The sequence below is a fragment of the Eutrema salsugineum genome, unplaced genomic scaffold, assembly GCF_000478725.1.
Source record: "Eutrema salsugineum unplaced genomic scaffold, Eutsalg1_0 scaffold_15, whole genome shotgun sequence".
Classification (NCBI taxonomy): domain Eukaryota; kingdom Viridiplantae; phylum Streptophyta; class Magnoliopsida; order Brassicales; family Brassicaceae; genus Eutrema; species Eutrema salsugineum.
The window spans coordinates 698,156-714,165 of record NW_006256867.1 but is presented as its reverse complement, the minus strand read 5'-3'; the positions used below and the strand labels follow the sequence as shown (position 1 = coordinate 714,165).

General features: G+C 30.1%; 1 protein-coding gene across 1 annotated transcript; it reads left to right on the top strand.

The window, feature by feature from the left end:
- Positions 1-10,313: 10,313 nt before the first annotated feature.
- LOC18021736 (probable trehalose-phosphate phosphatase E) lies at positions 10,314-13,315 on the top strand. Its single transcript, XM_006404611.2, has 12 exons — positions 10,314-10,407; positions 10,554-10,780; positions 10,876-11,016; positions 11,418-11,489; positions 11,584-11,676; positions 11,783-11,839; positions 11,921-12,022; positions 12,247-12,324; positions 12,446-12,515; positions 12,639-12,709; positions 12,831-12,923; positions 13,028-13,315. The coding sequence occupies exons 1-12, from the start codon at positions 10,314-10,316 to the stop codon at positions 13,082-13,084; spliced, it is 1,155 nt and encodes a 384-aa protein (XP_006404674.2). The 3' UTR covers positions 13,085-13,315.
- The last annotated feature ends 2,695 nt before the right edge of the window (positions 13,316-16,010 follow it).

The following is a 16,010-nucleotide window of genomic DNA, read 5'->3' as shown; positions in this document are numbered from 1 at the left end:
ATGTATTACACTAGGATTGTCAATTTTACCATAATTGATAGTCTTACCTTTGACACACAATACCAGCCGACTCTACTTGGTCTTATGGTCGGATCTATGTTACAAAGAGGAAGTGCAGTTTCTCGGAAGGATTTTTGAATGTTATTATATGTAAGTTTTTAATAAAGACCCTTTTGATAATTCAGTTATATAAAGATATCAAATAGTTTTTATAATTCTGCCTCAAATAAAAATAGCTTCTGGGTTTTCCTATGCTTATTATATCCATAATTTGCAAGAAAATGCACCCTATGATAATCGATTCTTAAACTTCTTATAGAAACATCAAATCCTTAATCTTAAACTTAGGAAAATTAATAAAGTTTTAGCCTTCCACATATAATAACTTATCCTTTCAGATTTGATACAATTTTGTTTTTTTTTTTTTAAATTAAATGATGTTTTCATATTTTATGCAAAGTTATCTGATTTTTTTATGACTATTTTTATGCAGCTTATTTATTCTTCGCTAAATTGTGTTTAGATATATAAAAATAATATTTTTATTTAGAAAAATTAAAAATATTTTTATTTAGAAAAATAAATATTTTTTTAATTTGTATAAATAATTTTAATTTTTTAATTTAAATAAAAATAATAAATATACAATTTAGTAATTAATGAATCGTGTTATGTTATTATTAAAAAGATATTAGGTTTAGGGTTGATGCAAGACACATAGAAAAAAGAGATAGCATAACTCCAACATACAGCTAACTAGGATTCATGTCATATTCATTAAATTACAGAATATCAATCTCCAACTTTTTCTCTTGGAATCGGTTTATTGCTTTTAGATGAAGACATTATTTTAAAAAAAAAAGTTTCCTCCATTTTTTATAAAAAGATATTTTAGAAGTTTTTCTTCATTTTTTTCAATCTTATGCAAATTTTATGCATATTTAATACTTCATATGTTTCAATATAAGTGATGTAAGCAAAAAAAAAAATTGTTTCATTTTAATAATGGTTTACATTTTCAATACAATTTTTTTTTTAATTTTTTTTACCTTGGTTGAATTATTTTTCACTAGAAAATATATGCTATGAATCTTTGTGATTTCTTAATCTCTATAATATTTGTAAATATCACCTAAAGTGAAATATAAAAAGTATGTTATGACTATTGTATTCTCTTTAATATCCAGGGCGGTACTGAAAAATATCTGGAATTTTGGGGAAAACTTCGGTCAACGAACAAAATATATCTTTGCAGAATTGAGGACCGTATCCGACAAAGATCCCATAGCTGGGCTTCACGCTTCCTCTCTGCTGCAGGAAAACAAATACTCCTCAAATCTGTTCTTGCCGCAATGTCAGCATATACTATGTCTTGCTTCAAACTCCCAAGATCCCTATGCAAACAGATCCAGTGGGTGCTCACAAGATTTTGGTCGGATGATAAAGCAGACATTCGAAGATGTCATGGGTATCATGGACTAAGCTTACTGCCCCCAAAAAATGCAGGAGTGTTAGGATTTTGAGATATCGAAATGTTCAAGGACTCCTTGCTTGCAAAATTAGGAGCACGCCTCATTTCACACCCCCACATGTTGGCTTCTCGAGTGTTACTAGGTAAATACTGCTCCTCGAGTTCCTTTATAGAATGTTCCCTGCTCTCGAATCCGTCTCGTGGCTGGAGGAGCATCATGGCAGGAAGAGATATCCTTCGAAAAGGCATGGGTTAGTTAATTGGCAACGGCGAATCCATCAGCGTCTGGAACGATCATTGGCTCAACACAGAGGCTCCTCTCAGACCATTTGCCCCCCCCCCCCCCCCCGCCTCTTGCACTCCTCGACCTCCGAGTGTCTGACCTCCTCGACCATGATCAACAGATTTGGAATTGGCAAAGGATTCGTGAGGTACTCCCGGATTATGAGCACCACATCCGCCTGCTACCGGTGAGCTCCTCACGCCCATCGGACAGAATGGTATAGCTCCCTAAAAAAAATAGAAAATACTCTGTTCGCTCCGGGTATGGCCTTTCAGTCACTGAATCCATCCCAGATCGGCAACGGAACATTAATAGGCAAAAAAACATCTGGAACCTTCGAACTATGCCAAAGGTTAAACAACTTCTGTGGAGAGCGGCGGTGGATGCCCTCCCCGTTAGAGTTGAGCTAGTTCGCCGACGTATTCAAGTGGACTTTGGATGTAAAATTTGTGGTAATCCTAAAACGATCACCCACGTTCTGAAAAATTGCCAGTTCGCCAGGAAAGTTTGGGACCTAGCTCCGCTCAAAGCTCGACCTCACTTGAATATGGTTTTGTGCCTCGACTTCCTCGCTTTCATCCTGTCACTTCTAAGTTTCCCACTGACCGGGATCTCAGCTACCTCTCTACCCGTTTGGATCTGCTGGAATTTATGGACAACCCGAAACCATCAAATCTTCTCGAACACGACATATTCAGCAGGAGAGGTGATCACCAAAGCTCTAGAAGAGGCAAATGCGTGGCAAGAGGCGCAAACCTCCCTTCAAAAACTACAGGCGTCACGATTGACGACGCCCCTCCTCCTCACTCACTCAGCGTCCTATGCAATATAGACGCAGCTTGGCACACAGACTCAGGAAGCTGTGGTATGGGTTTTACCTTTCGATTGCCAATGGAGAAGAGCCCTGTGCAACACTCCACATCGCACCATTTCATATCATCTGCACTCGCTGCAGAAGCATGGGCGCTTAGGGAAGCTTTGATATCCGCTATTGATGCAGGTTACGAGAGTTTGCAGGTCCTATCAGACTCTCAAATCTTAATGAATCTCATCAATTCGTAGAAAACATATACAGAGATTCATGCCATTATTAACAATATACGCTTTCTGGTGTTATCTTTCTCATTGATTTTTTTCATTTTGTCCCTCGTTCAGATAATATCGAGGCTGACACTTGGCAAATACACTCTTAGAGTTCTATTATATCACATTAATTGATTTATGAGATTTACAGTTTGACAAAAAAAAGACTATTATATTCAGTATTCTGTAGTAAATTTCTACTCAGACAAATCACCATTTTGCTTACCATATTACAGTAAATCGTTTTCATTCTATTTTCGAAAGCTAGGTGGTGGACCGTTTGCTTCCACATGATCTAGTGCGTTCTTTTGTTTTTGTTTGATATATCGTGTAGAAAAGTGATTACAGTCATTCATTATATCTTGTAAGGAAAACAATTCATTATTTAAAGATGACGGCTTTTGGAGAATCTCAAGAGTTACCTAAGACACTCTCCTTTTAATCCACATTATCCATTCAGTGATAATGCCACTTCCAGTGTAAGAAAATATATGTATAGTGGGCTTCTTGTGTTATATAAAAGAAAATTTATTTATTTATTTATTTTGGCATATTTAGCCCAATTGACGAGACGAATTCATAGAATCAATTAATGAAGTAGACTTTCGTCCTAAGAACATGAATATCTCTCTAGCAACTTGAATATGGAAAATAATCAGAAGACAAAAAATTATATATATATATATATATATAAACATAAATTCCGAAGAACATACGAATTTACTAGTTTGGGCTAATTAATATGAAAACTCATATGTGTCAGCCAAGATCACTATATTTATTATTTAAGTTATAAGCGTAATGTTGTACCTTCTGATTAACTAGTGTGAATAGAGATTTTATTAGTACTGTATGTCCATAATTTAGTTTTTTCAGATTAAATGCCGTTTTGGAACCTGTCTATTATACTCTTTATTAATATACTGCATAATAGTAACTTTCTAAATTTTTATCAAATCTATATATCTAATTATTAAGTAAAAAGAGTATAAAAAAAAGTAAAAAGAGTATATCTAATTTTGAATTTTATTTGAAATTTGTATTGAAAATAAATAAATAAAATTTTCATGAAACAAAATTAAGTGCTAAAAAAAACATTTAGTATGAAAACAAAATGAGTCGTAATAAATGTTTAGATATAATTATTGTGTCTCATGACATATGTGAAACAACATTACGGTAAAAAGTACCAATTTTTTTTCTAAACTTTATAAATATTAGAAACTTATAAAAATTAATTTGCTAAAATATGCCAATATTTCAAACTTATAACAACTTGATCTAACGAGAGATATATTGAAATTATAATATCGCTACTTTATTGTTGCTTTTAAAATCATATTCCCAAAATTAAAGGCATCTAGCTTTTCTGTTTCTTCATTCTTCCTCTTGCATTTTTTTAATGGCGAAGCGAAAATATCGAAATGAAACTTTTTTTACTTTTGTCCCGGCCCGTATATATTTTCGTTTCTCGATTGTGAAAATATAAAACATGCAAAAACATGGTATGGTCTACCTGTACTTCATTTTTAAGAGTCTCAAACACTTCGAAGTTGTATCAACAATAATGATGCATAATATAATAACAATAACTTAAAAGTTTGAGTTCATCTTAAAAAACTACAATTTTCATATAAATATTTAATACTAAAAATATTGTTGTAGTTTCGAATTAAATAAATATCCACTTGTGTTTGCACTAATATATGGTATTAAGTATTAACTATCAAGGGCAAGGTTAATTTTGTGCGACATTTGGTTTTTGGGGGACAAAGATTCCCACCATAGAAAGGAGCTTGGTGTCTCATCAAGTGTCTGCCAAAAAGTTATTGTAAATATTTAATACAAATATATAAAATTTCGAAGCACAGAATTTCCACTATAATTAAGAACAGATTTCTACAAAACAAATGAGATTCGTCTCAAAATAGATACATATTGGAATTTGGTGTATATCAAAGATTCAAATGAACACAGAACACTGTTGAGGTTCAGAATGGAAAAATTGAGCTGTCAATTTATAATTTCTCATTGAATTTGAAATTTCTTTTACTATATGTGGTGTACAGTGAAAGATGAAAAAAAATATATATCTGAATAGTAATTTGACCTTATGCGAAATATATTGAAGAAGAAACTGATATTTCGTATCTAACTTTTATTACACAGGACTTATCCTTCGTACAAGTGCTGTTTTTTCAGATATTTTTGAAAATTATACGAGTTACGTTTTTTGGCTGACACAATTTTGATTAAAGTTATGTATATACTTTCAGTAATCCTAATCTTAGAAAAAATCAAGTCAACATTTGATAACTCATTGTAGATCTTTAAAAAAAAAGATTAAAATAGAAAATAATAACCACTCCACATTTTTTTCATCTGATGTTTATATTAGTGACTCAAATTACAAACAGTGCATAAGCCGGCAAGGAATAAGCACTCCACATTTATCATAACTATCATTAAATTATTTCTCGATTAAAATAAAATAAAATAAAATTTTCGTTTTGCATCACTTGTCTAGTTCATTCTGCACTAACCATATTTTTTTCCATTATATCATTTGTTTGCTCTCTGCATCACCCATTTCGCGATCATCATTGAACCCCGTGGAATAAAAATTACAGAAAATAAAAATTTGCTGTGTGACAAATTGACAACAATGTAGATAGAATAGAACAAAACCAAGAGATGAGAACATGTAAGAACCAATAGTGGCCGTACGTTGAAATAACTCACGTGGCATGATGAGTGTTTGTCTCGGTCCCATCATATGCTGAGAGTTTGGAGATAGGATTCCCGTTAGCAGTCTTCTATAATTATTATGTTCATCCTTTCATGTTAAAGTATTAACTTCATGTTCTCAAGGAACAAGAGATCCAGAATAAATAATTTTCCTGATTTAGCAAATTTTAAAAAATGTCAGAAATTGGTTTAAAATTCACTAATTGTTTTATAAGAAATTGCACTGTCCTTCAATTTATTGCTGATTGGTGTTTCCTGTTTGAGACTTTGAGTCTTCAGTCAACGAGGGTCCAGACAACGAGTGATGGTAAAATAAAAGGATTTAGGTTACATATGTATGACATTTTGGCAAATTTTATTTTTCTTAAATTTATTTAAAAGTTAAGACTACTTCAGAAGTTTAAGATATGTGTCAATCCATTTTTATAGTAAATTGATTTTTGGTTGAGACCTTATATAATTTACCATAATATAAGAGCTTTATTTGTTAACTTAAATAGAATAGCCCAAGAGGGGGTTTATTACCGATCTTCAAAGAATGATTCATATCCACTCAATTTAAAAGATCAACACTAAAGTATAAAATATATGAATCAATCTATTTATAGTTAATTGGTTTTAAGTTAAAAATCTATGAAATTTAAAAGAAAAATAATAAAAATTGAGCGATAACTTTTTTTTAACATTCGACAAAATTATTGCTTCTATATATTGAAATTGTTTTTTTTTTTGCAAACCCTAGTTTATTATAATGCCACGATAAGAATGGTAAACCTTTCATCTTACAAAAAGACTTGAACATTGTATTTCTCTTGAGTATATATTGTACTCTTTTGCTGTGTAGAGATCGGTCACGTGGTTGGTGGAGACTATTTTGATTCGGTTCACGTGAACTGTCGGTCCCAAAACCTGGCTGAGAACTAAACCTACAAGATCATGTACGATATAATTATATATAATGATACTTTTGTTTTTCTTGCTGCACAGATTGTACGTACGTTTTATGTGGAGTAAAATACAGCACCCCCATGTAACCAGTTCTAAGTTCTTTGTAGTGCATATGATAGTTTATTAATACTCTTCCTAATGGTTGTTTGTCAGTCTACTGATCGAATTTAATGTTGGAGACAGTACTAAGATATATGACTTGCACAATTTTCTTATATTTTTTTATTGGAATGTGAAATTTATTACTTAACAAAAAATAATTATTATTTACATTAGAAGGAAAACTTAAAAGAGCTCCAAAAGAACCGACATATGTTGATACAACTCTTTCCGATTTCTAGTAGTGTCGATCTTAAAACCACGAAGCTTAAAAGCTAGTCGAAATAACGCAAAGAGGTAATATATATATATATATATATATATTATATATATATTATATATATATATATGTGTGTGTGATAAAGAGTAAGTAGCTTGAAAAGCTAGTCGAAATAGTACGACTGTAACTCGATCAAAATTGCTTTTCATAAGGTGGAAGGTGGTCCATAGTCTCCGACTTATCTTGTGTGATATGAGATGGCTTCCAATGTCAGACTAAACCATGAATTGGAGAAGGGACAGGTATAGAAGATATGAATTCTCCTATATTATTGCAACATAAATTTAATGTGCATATTGTGGTATAATTTGAGCTTTGATTCAATAAGCTTGAAAAACCAAGTATATTGACCAAAAAAAACAAAGTATAAACGATTATATATCTTAATAGCTAACAAAACACTGGAGCGATTCAAGGTGTAAATATATGCATCAGAACAAATGGCATATCCACACATGTGAACATGTGGAATGGCTATTTTTCTTGTATTTTATACAATAGAAAACATTGTTTTTTTTCATGAAAATTGTTGCTCTCATATCCACAGTAAATAATTATGTGAAAATTAATATATATATATATATTTTTTTTTTCACTGCGAATAAACGCAATGACTGTTACATCATTTTTTAAAAAGTTTAAATGGTTGCAACGGATAGAGCAGACTCTGTTTGTGAATTTGCATGTTCTAGTTTAAACGTGGAAATTTACATGCATTTACTACTACTTTATTTTTTGCGTTTAACATTAATCTATTAAAAAATTTGGGAGAAATGGAGGATATTTCGATCAAGAAAATGGAGAAATCTTGTATAGTCCAATATATTACATCCATTTCATAAAAATGTTATTTAAAGGTTATATTTTTATTTCTCAAAAAGTGTTTTTTTTGTATTTTCAAAACATATTGTAAATTGGATTTCATTTTTATCTTTACTATTTTAGTTTTTAATTAAAGCGAAAAACTTATTTAGTGACACAAAAAAATTAGATAATAAATGTAAAAAATTATTGGAATGATCGACATTCTTTGTAAAACAAATAAAATACTTGATCAGTGATACTATATGAGAAATCAAGCTGAAACCATTTGTTTTGGATCAGATTTCAAACGAAACAATTTCTTTTATTTATCTGCATCACTGCGAACAATTTTTTTCAAATGATGAATTAAAATATGTCTAGTTAGCAAGCAGATTAGTACGCTCTTCGTTGCCAATAGTCAAAATTATGTAATATTAATTGTGAATGTCTGATTGAGTAAAGAAGAATTGGTAAAAATTAAACAGAAAAATAAACAAACGTAGTAACTACGAAGTGTCAACATCACCCATCTGATGTAGATAAAAAATATCTGAAGAGTCGGGACATCATCACGAACTCAAGACTACGAAACGATCCGTTTACTTTTAATCTCAGCGAAGCAACTTTGTTTTTTTCGATAGATCTCCAATGAGAACACTGAAACTATTAATAAGGAATTTGCTTAATTGTTTTTTTCTGGACTATGTGCCTGACGTTGACTGGATACATAACTGTTAAACTACTTAACCATGTGGCATTTAATAAACTACAACAGCTGTTAACTCATTGAGACCGAATAAGAACAAAATCCTGTCGATTTTACCCTGGTGATTCTTTTGTCTCATTATAAAATTGCATGCGAAAAACATTAAAAAAAAATAGAATTGCATGTTATGGTGATTGGTTTATATGTGTGAGTATTCCACGTCTTAAAATTAAGCACCCTAAAATAAGCTAATTGGTGGGTACACTTTCGAATTTTTTTTTTATCTCCGAGTTTCTTGAACGGAGACCTACGTATAAATTTAGATTTTTAAACAAAAAAAAAATTAGATTTACATACAACTCAATCGAACCTAATCTGGAAAATTTGATGTATTTTAACTTTTCTTTGAATTATGTGTATGTTGTCTGTTTATGTATATTTGGTTAATATATTTTGAACTTACATTGAAATCAGATCGATTCTAACTACATGATCTTTAGAATTTGACCAGGTAATTAGCTACAATTGCCCATTTGGAGTTTCCTGCCTCTTTTTTATCATTACCTGAGATTTTCACTATTTCGGTTTGAGTTATTCTCAAAACATCCCAAAGCTATCTAATCAGAAGGGGATTAGTTAAGTTTTTTTTTTTAATCAAGTGAATCTTTATATGCTCATCAACAAACCAAAACTTGATCCCGCACTAATGATGAGACTAAGATCATGGTTTATTTTGAATTAGATAAATCATTTAGAAAATCAGATGAGGAAAAACAGGGCAATGTCTCCATGGTGGATGTGTAGTACTCTTGACTTCATACTAAATGTAATAGATGTGGTCATAAGGCATAAGGAATCTAGATGCTTACTACCTCATCAACTTTATTCCAAATGTCGTAAGTTAGCGGATGTAACTGCTCTCGGAGATTACACCTCTGTTGTTAACACAACTTTTACCATTTTTTATTTCCATCAAAGATTGTTAAATTTATCGGTTAATAGCTCAAAACCAATTAAAAGGAGTGCATTAATCTATGACTATTCAGGTATCATTTAAAATTTTGATGTAAAATTTCTAATAAACACTCTCAAAATTTTCAGTATAATATTAGTTTCTGTTGCAACAAAAAAATCTTAATTAGCCCCAAGATATCAAATACACTCAACATTTTTTTAACAGTTGGCAGAGTAATTAGATTCTATTGTTATCGGTTTATAAAAAATGACAATCTTAATAAAATTCACTATTATTAGTTCATAGATTCTTATAATCTTAATAACATTGAATGAAATTTGCATTTTTTGAATAACATGGATTTTAAATGAAAAATGCAAATTTTATTCAATTTTCATGAATTTCATATATTTTTACATATTCTATAAATATTTTACATATATTCTTAAAAATTATATACATAAACAGATGGATCAAATGCATGAATTCGATTTTAAAATTTTACTATCCAAAATACGAAAATTTGGAAATCTTATTTTGCATATCGAATCGAACCGGATATTGGATTGGATGTCGATTCATGGATATTTTTTTCCAGCCCTATCTATATGTGATGGTCGAAAACAAAACGTATTTGGTTAAATTCCAAAAATAAATATCTATTTTATTCGATGTCAAAATAAAAATATCTATTTATTCGTGTGTCAGCGTGATCAAATTGGAGGGGACCACGTGGCACTTGATGGGAACGCTGCAACGCCAAATAACGAAAGCAAGCCATCGAGGAAGTTATGGGACCTATAGGTACACGTGGACAGTATAGTGGGAGTTGCACTCGATGGTTTCGACTCGGACACACACAGTATCTGAATTTCCCTTTGTTTTATAATTTATATATTTCTTTTTTTTTTCTTAAACATTTTCTTCAACTATAAAATGAGTCTACCCCTAACTCTCTGTCTCTCCCAAACACACATTCAGGCTCACTTTATAACTTTAAATTCAAGTTTTGATTTATATCCTGATATGGGTAATTTTTTTCTGTTTCCGCAATGCACTAATAGATCAATATATATATATATATACAAAAATATACATTTAAATTATGGATAGAAATAACTATATAAGTCTTACGTGTTACTGATTATATGTTTCCTTCTCTCCATTCTAATGCAGTGAGATTCATTGAAGAGAATATTACTAAAATGTTTATTTCAAAGTCGGAGGTTTTATGTTCCAGAGGGAACGATGGAGATACGTCGGCGGCTACGAAAGTTCTTCACGATTTTCAGATCAACGACGAAAACGTCGTCGGAGGAGGATTAATACGATCATGGGTTGATTCCATGAGAGCTTGTTCTCCTACTCATCTCAACTCTTTCAACAACCAATCTTGTTGGATCGTAATGTTTTCTTGTTTCCCCTGCTTTTTTTTTTTTTTCTGTTATCTCAATTCCTTTTTTTATTATTATTCAACGAGAGAATTGTGGCTTTGCAGGAAGAACATCCGTCAGCTTTGAACATGTTCGAAGAAATAGTTCATGAATCTGAAGGAAAACAAATCGTTATGTTTCTTGATTACGATGGTACTCTCTCTCCTATTGTTGATGATCCTGATAGAGCTTTCATGTCTAAGAAGGTATGTTTTGAACTTTTAAAAATTTTTTTCGAACCATTCTTTTTGCCAAAATTGTTGGAAATTTTTTTAGAAAGAGATGTTTTGTTTGCGTGTATTTAAATAAATAGTAACGTACTATCGAGTAAAATAACAAAATATTTGTAAATATCAGGCTTCAATACTATGATATTAATTATGAAATAATTAAAAAAAGAAAATGTCATTTATTTAAAAAAATAAACCTTGAAGAAACCAACTTATTAACTATTGATTTTACCATTCATCGTTTTTAAATAATAAGATAGAATTTGGCGGGCTATCTAGTGCATACTCTCGGTATCTCATTCTATAAAATGATAAAATGATAAATCTTAAATGATAATTTATTAAATAAAATGTTGTGTTTCAATTATTTGTTTCAGATGCGAAACACTGTGAAGAAACTTGCAATGTGTTTTCCAACAGCCATAGTTAGTGGGAGATCCAGAGAGAAGGTGTCGCATAAGTTTATATTTTGACTTTCGGTGGTAATTATTGATTTCTTTCTAAATATTCACTTCGATGTTACTTTACTAATATATGTTTCAGGTTTATGGTTTTGTGAAATTAACTGAGTTGTACTATGCTGGAAGTCATGGCATGGACATCAAAGGACCAGAGAAAGGATCTAAATACCAGAAAGTATGAATTCATAATCTATTGTAAAACGAATTTTAATTTTTTTTTTTTGAACATGAGTTGTAATATATTTTAACTTCATTTTTCCCATTTCTTAAACAAAATCTAGAAAAATCGATCTCTTCTTTGTCAACCTGCGACGGAGTTTCTCCCGGTGATCACTGAGGTCACATTCTACCCCAATACTTAATGATTTTTTTTAAATTATATCCGTATTTCTAAAGTATTTTTTATTCTCTTTTTTTAGGTTTATAAAAATCTAGTCGAGAAAACAAAATCGATTCCAGGAGCCAAAGTTGAGAACAACAAATTTTGTGCCTGTGTTCACTTTCGATGCGTAGACGAAAATGTATGGATGATTTTCTTAAATCAGTTTAATCATATGGTTACAAGATATATATATATATATGTTAATATCTTATTAGTTATATTTCGATATACTCAAGTTGATTGTCTTCTATTTTATTTTGGGGTGAGTTGTTACGTTACATTTGTATCTACATGATTAAAAATAAAAATCCACCAACTAATATATATATATATATATATATATATATATATATATATTAACAGAAATGGAGTTACTTGGCCCATCTAGTTCGATCAGTTTTGAAGAACTACCCCAAGCTCATGCTTTCCCAAGGAAGAAAAGTAAGTTAACTAATCAAAAATTTGGAGAAAAAAATTATAAATTTTATAAGTAGTTAAAATCTCAACTAAGAATTTTTGTTTTAATCATGATTGTTCACTTTTTAGTCCTATTTAATTTCAGGTGTTGGAGATTCGTCCAGTCATTGAATGGGATAAAGGCAAAGCACTCGAGTTCTTGTTAGAATCACTCGGTAAAACTTTATTTCATCCCTATTCATTGTTAATAACTATCATAAAATGGTGGAGTATACGTACTTGTGGTTTTAACCCTTAATTACATTTCACAAATTAAGATAAGCATTTTACCTTTGTAGGATATACTAATTGTACCGATGTTTTTCCTATATACATTGGAGATGATCGTACCGACGAAGATGCCTTTAAGGTATATACATATATATTTTCAGTGTCTTGACAAATTTATTTATTTAAAGATGTAGAAATAAATTGTTTAAAAATATTAATCGTTATACAAATATTGATTGAAGTGACATTAATTGTAACAGATTTTGAGAGATAAAAGACAAGGTCTTGGGATTCTTGTATCCAAATACGCAAAGGAGACTAATGCTTCTTATTCTTTGCAAGAGCCAGATGAGGCAAGCTCTCACACTCTATATACACTACACATAATTATTCTGTATTTTGTTTGGTTTAATTTGGATTTTTATTAATTTAATATGTTTTTTTTTTGTTTTTTTAGGTTATGGATTTCTTAGAACGTTTGGTGGAATGGAAACAGTTAACGTGTGGGGCATGAAGAGTTTACAAGTACAATAGAATCATATTTTCTTTTGTTTTTTTTTTTTTTTTTTTTTAATTATAATTGTTTGTTATTTATAAAGATTCTAACGTATCAGGGAACGAAACTGATTAAGAAAGTAAAATAAGACGACAAACAGAGGTTCTTGTTCTTTTTTTCAACTGGTTTTTGTGTCTAGTCCCTTCTTGCTACCAATGCAAATTGTGAAATTGTAAATATATTATTTCATGGGGAGATTAAATTATATAATACACCTCTTTTCCAACGTCCGAACAATAATTGACACTATATTAGGATTTGAAGTACAAAATTTTAACAAGAGCCAATTGGCTGCAAACCAATTTAATATGTAAGGGAAAGAGAGAAATTTTTCATATTACTGAGAATACCTTTTGTTGAAAAAATTTCATATTGTTGAAATACCATCCATTAACTTATTTTCTTTGATCTGAATATATATATCGGATCAGCAATGTTTACAATACATTACAAAGATCACCAAAGAATGACTTAATAAGGACGCAATATACATCAAACATATAAATAGCTGCCCACATCCAAAGGACCATATTATACTCTCGGTTTTGTAAGAATGTACATAATTTTTTATTAGTGTAATAAATATATTTAATGATTTTGACACATTAAATTTTCTTTAATCCACCAAATCAATGTTTTACTAAAAGACATTCAATGCTTGGTGATATGTGGAGGCATGTGGCCCAAATTATAGACTATTGAGCGCAAAAATTTGATCACCAATCCTGTACCTGAATAACTATCTTCACAGAAACGTCTAAAAGATGGATTTTTTGAAAAACAAAATTGCTAAATCTAAGGGGGTGTTATTGGAGAGTTGATTTATAAAGATTTTTAGAGTTTAAGATTCTATAGTTATTGGTTTGTGGATTTTTACATTCTTAATAGATTCCTCTGTTATTCATTTAGAGATTATAAAAATCAGTTGTTATTGATATGATGATTTTTATAATCTAATTAAAATCCATTGTTATTCAAAAAGTCTGCATTTTAATGATTTTATGATTCTGTTATAATCTAGTGTTATTGGCATAATAATTCTTTATAATTTAATTTATAAATCATGATTCTCAAAATACTACCTATATCCCTTGGATTCTCAAAATCTGTCATATTAAAAAATTCTTAATAGATTGTTTAAATCCATAGAACTCTCTCTAAATTTTATAAATCCAATAAAACTCTTAAAATTTTGACAAATCTCATGATTTTTAAAATCAACTAAAATCTTCATAAATCTAACTCCCAATAACCCCCCCTAAATGTCTTTTGAGTGGATGGTGAATATAATTAATTAAACGCCAAAATAACAAAATTTAAAGTAACCAAAACTAAACTTCTATTTTTATATGTACACCTTTTTTTTAGTGCTGCAAAGTGCGAAGGAAATCAGAGAAATACTAATAGAAAGACATAAGCGTGCGTTTCAACCAACAAACCGCGTGGAATTATATGAGAAAAATAAAGGTTTGTGTTTTGTCAAAAAGTTAAGATAATTGTTTTTGTTTTACTTCTTTCAATTCTTACATCAATATGGGTTTGAAGGTTTCCTAAATTAATAATTCATTATATATATATATATATATATATTCATTCATTCATTTTAGAAGATCACCATATTTATTTGACACCATATAGATGTTCATAATGCATTTAACTCTTAACATAACTATGGTGACTTATATTATCTTTTAGAAAGTATATTGCTAGAAACATCTTTTTTTAAGCAAAACAAATAGAAAAATGTACTTATACATATTTAACAATTCCTTTTTCGCTCCAATTTTGAGAAAGAAAAACAATCTATACTAACCAAAGGTATCTCGAAATTTTATAATTATTTTGCATTAGAACAACTTAATTATTCAAATTGGGTTTCTTATAATAGTTTGTAAACTGTAACATCAGTCTGTTCTAATTAACAACAAACACTGATGAACTGGCATTATTTCTGTTTTCTCGACCACGGTATAGCATTTTATGCCAATATATAGGATCAATACCAATATTCAAAGTCATACTAAGTAGATTTTGGGTTAGTAGTGTTACTTATATCATTAAAAATAATGTATACTAGAATTTGGTTTGATTCTAATTTGAAAGGGGCTATTGTCATTCCGATGAAAAGATATATGCGATTCGGTCCAAATCTCTTAAATTAATAATTTTGATGATAATTTATACTTGTTATTGTTAATTGAAGAGTTTAAAGCCGAATCCATCTCCTCACAGGGATTGCAATATATAGCCCATTCCTTTTTGTGGAGGTCATAATCAAAATTAATCATAAGCACATATACTATTCGATTATTATTTTCTTTCTAATATGGGACAATGATGTTATCATAATTGAGAATGTGAAAATGGTCCAAAGTTGCCCTAAATAAATAATTGGACCTATTTGTTTCACTTTATAGTGGAATATCTTTATACACAATTATTGTTTCTCCACTTTGGTTTCGTGAAAATGACTACTAACCTTTTCTTGGTATGTAGTGGCTTAATTAATCGAATGTTTTTGTATTTTGATTATAAAACAAAAGATTTATATAGTTAAAATAACATTAATTTACAAATCAAAGATTAGATTTTGAAATATGTGGTATAATTCAAGAATCCAATGATCTTAGACTCGTAGCTTTGTTTAGGGCTGGTATTAGTTTATTGTGGCCTAATAATAAGGAAAAACGCTGGACTTTTAGTGTTCTTCATTTTTTTTGGTTCAACGATAGAAATGATTTGCAGCTATATGAATATATTTTTAGTTTTGTTTTCCTCATACCATTTCACTATTTACTGACTGGACAACAACCCCCCTTCAATATCGCAGATAACATTTGACTAAATTCAAAACACATATTGCGCTTAGACTGATACAGCAAAC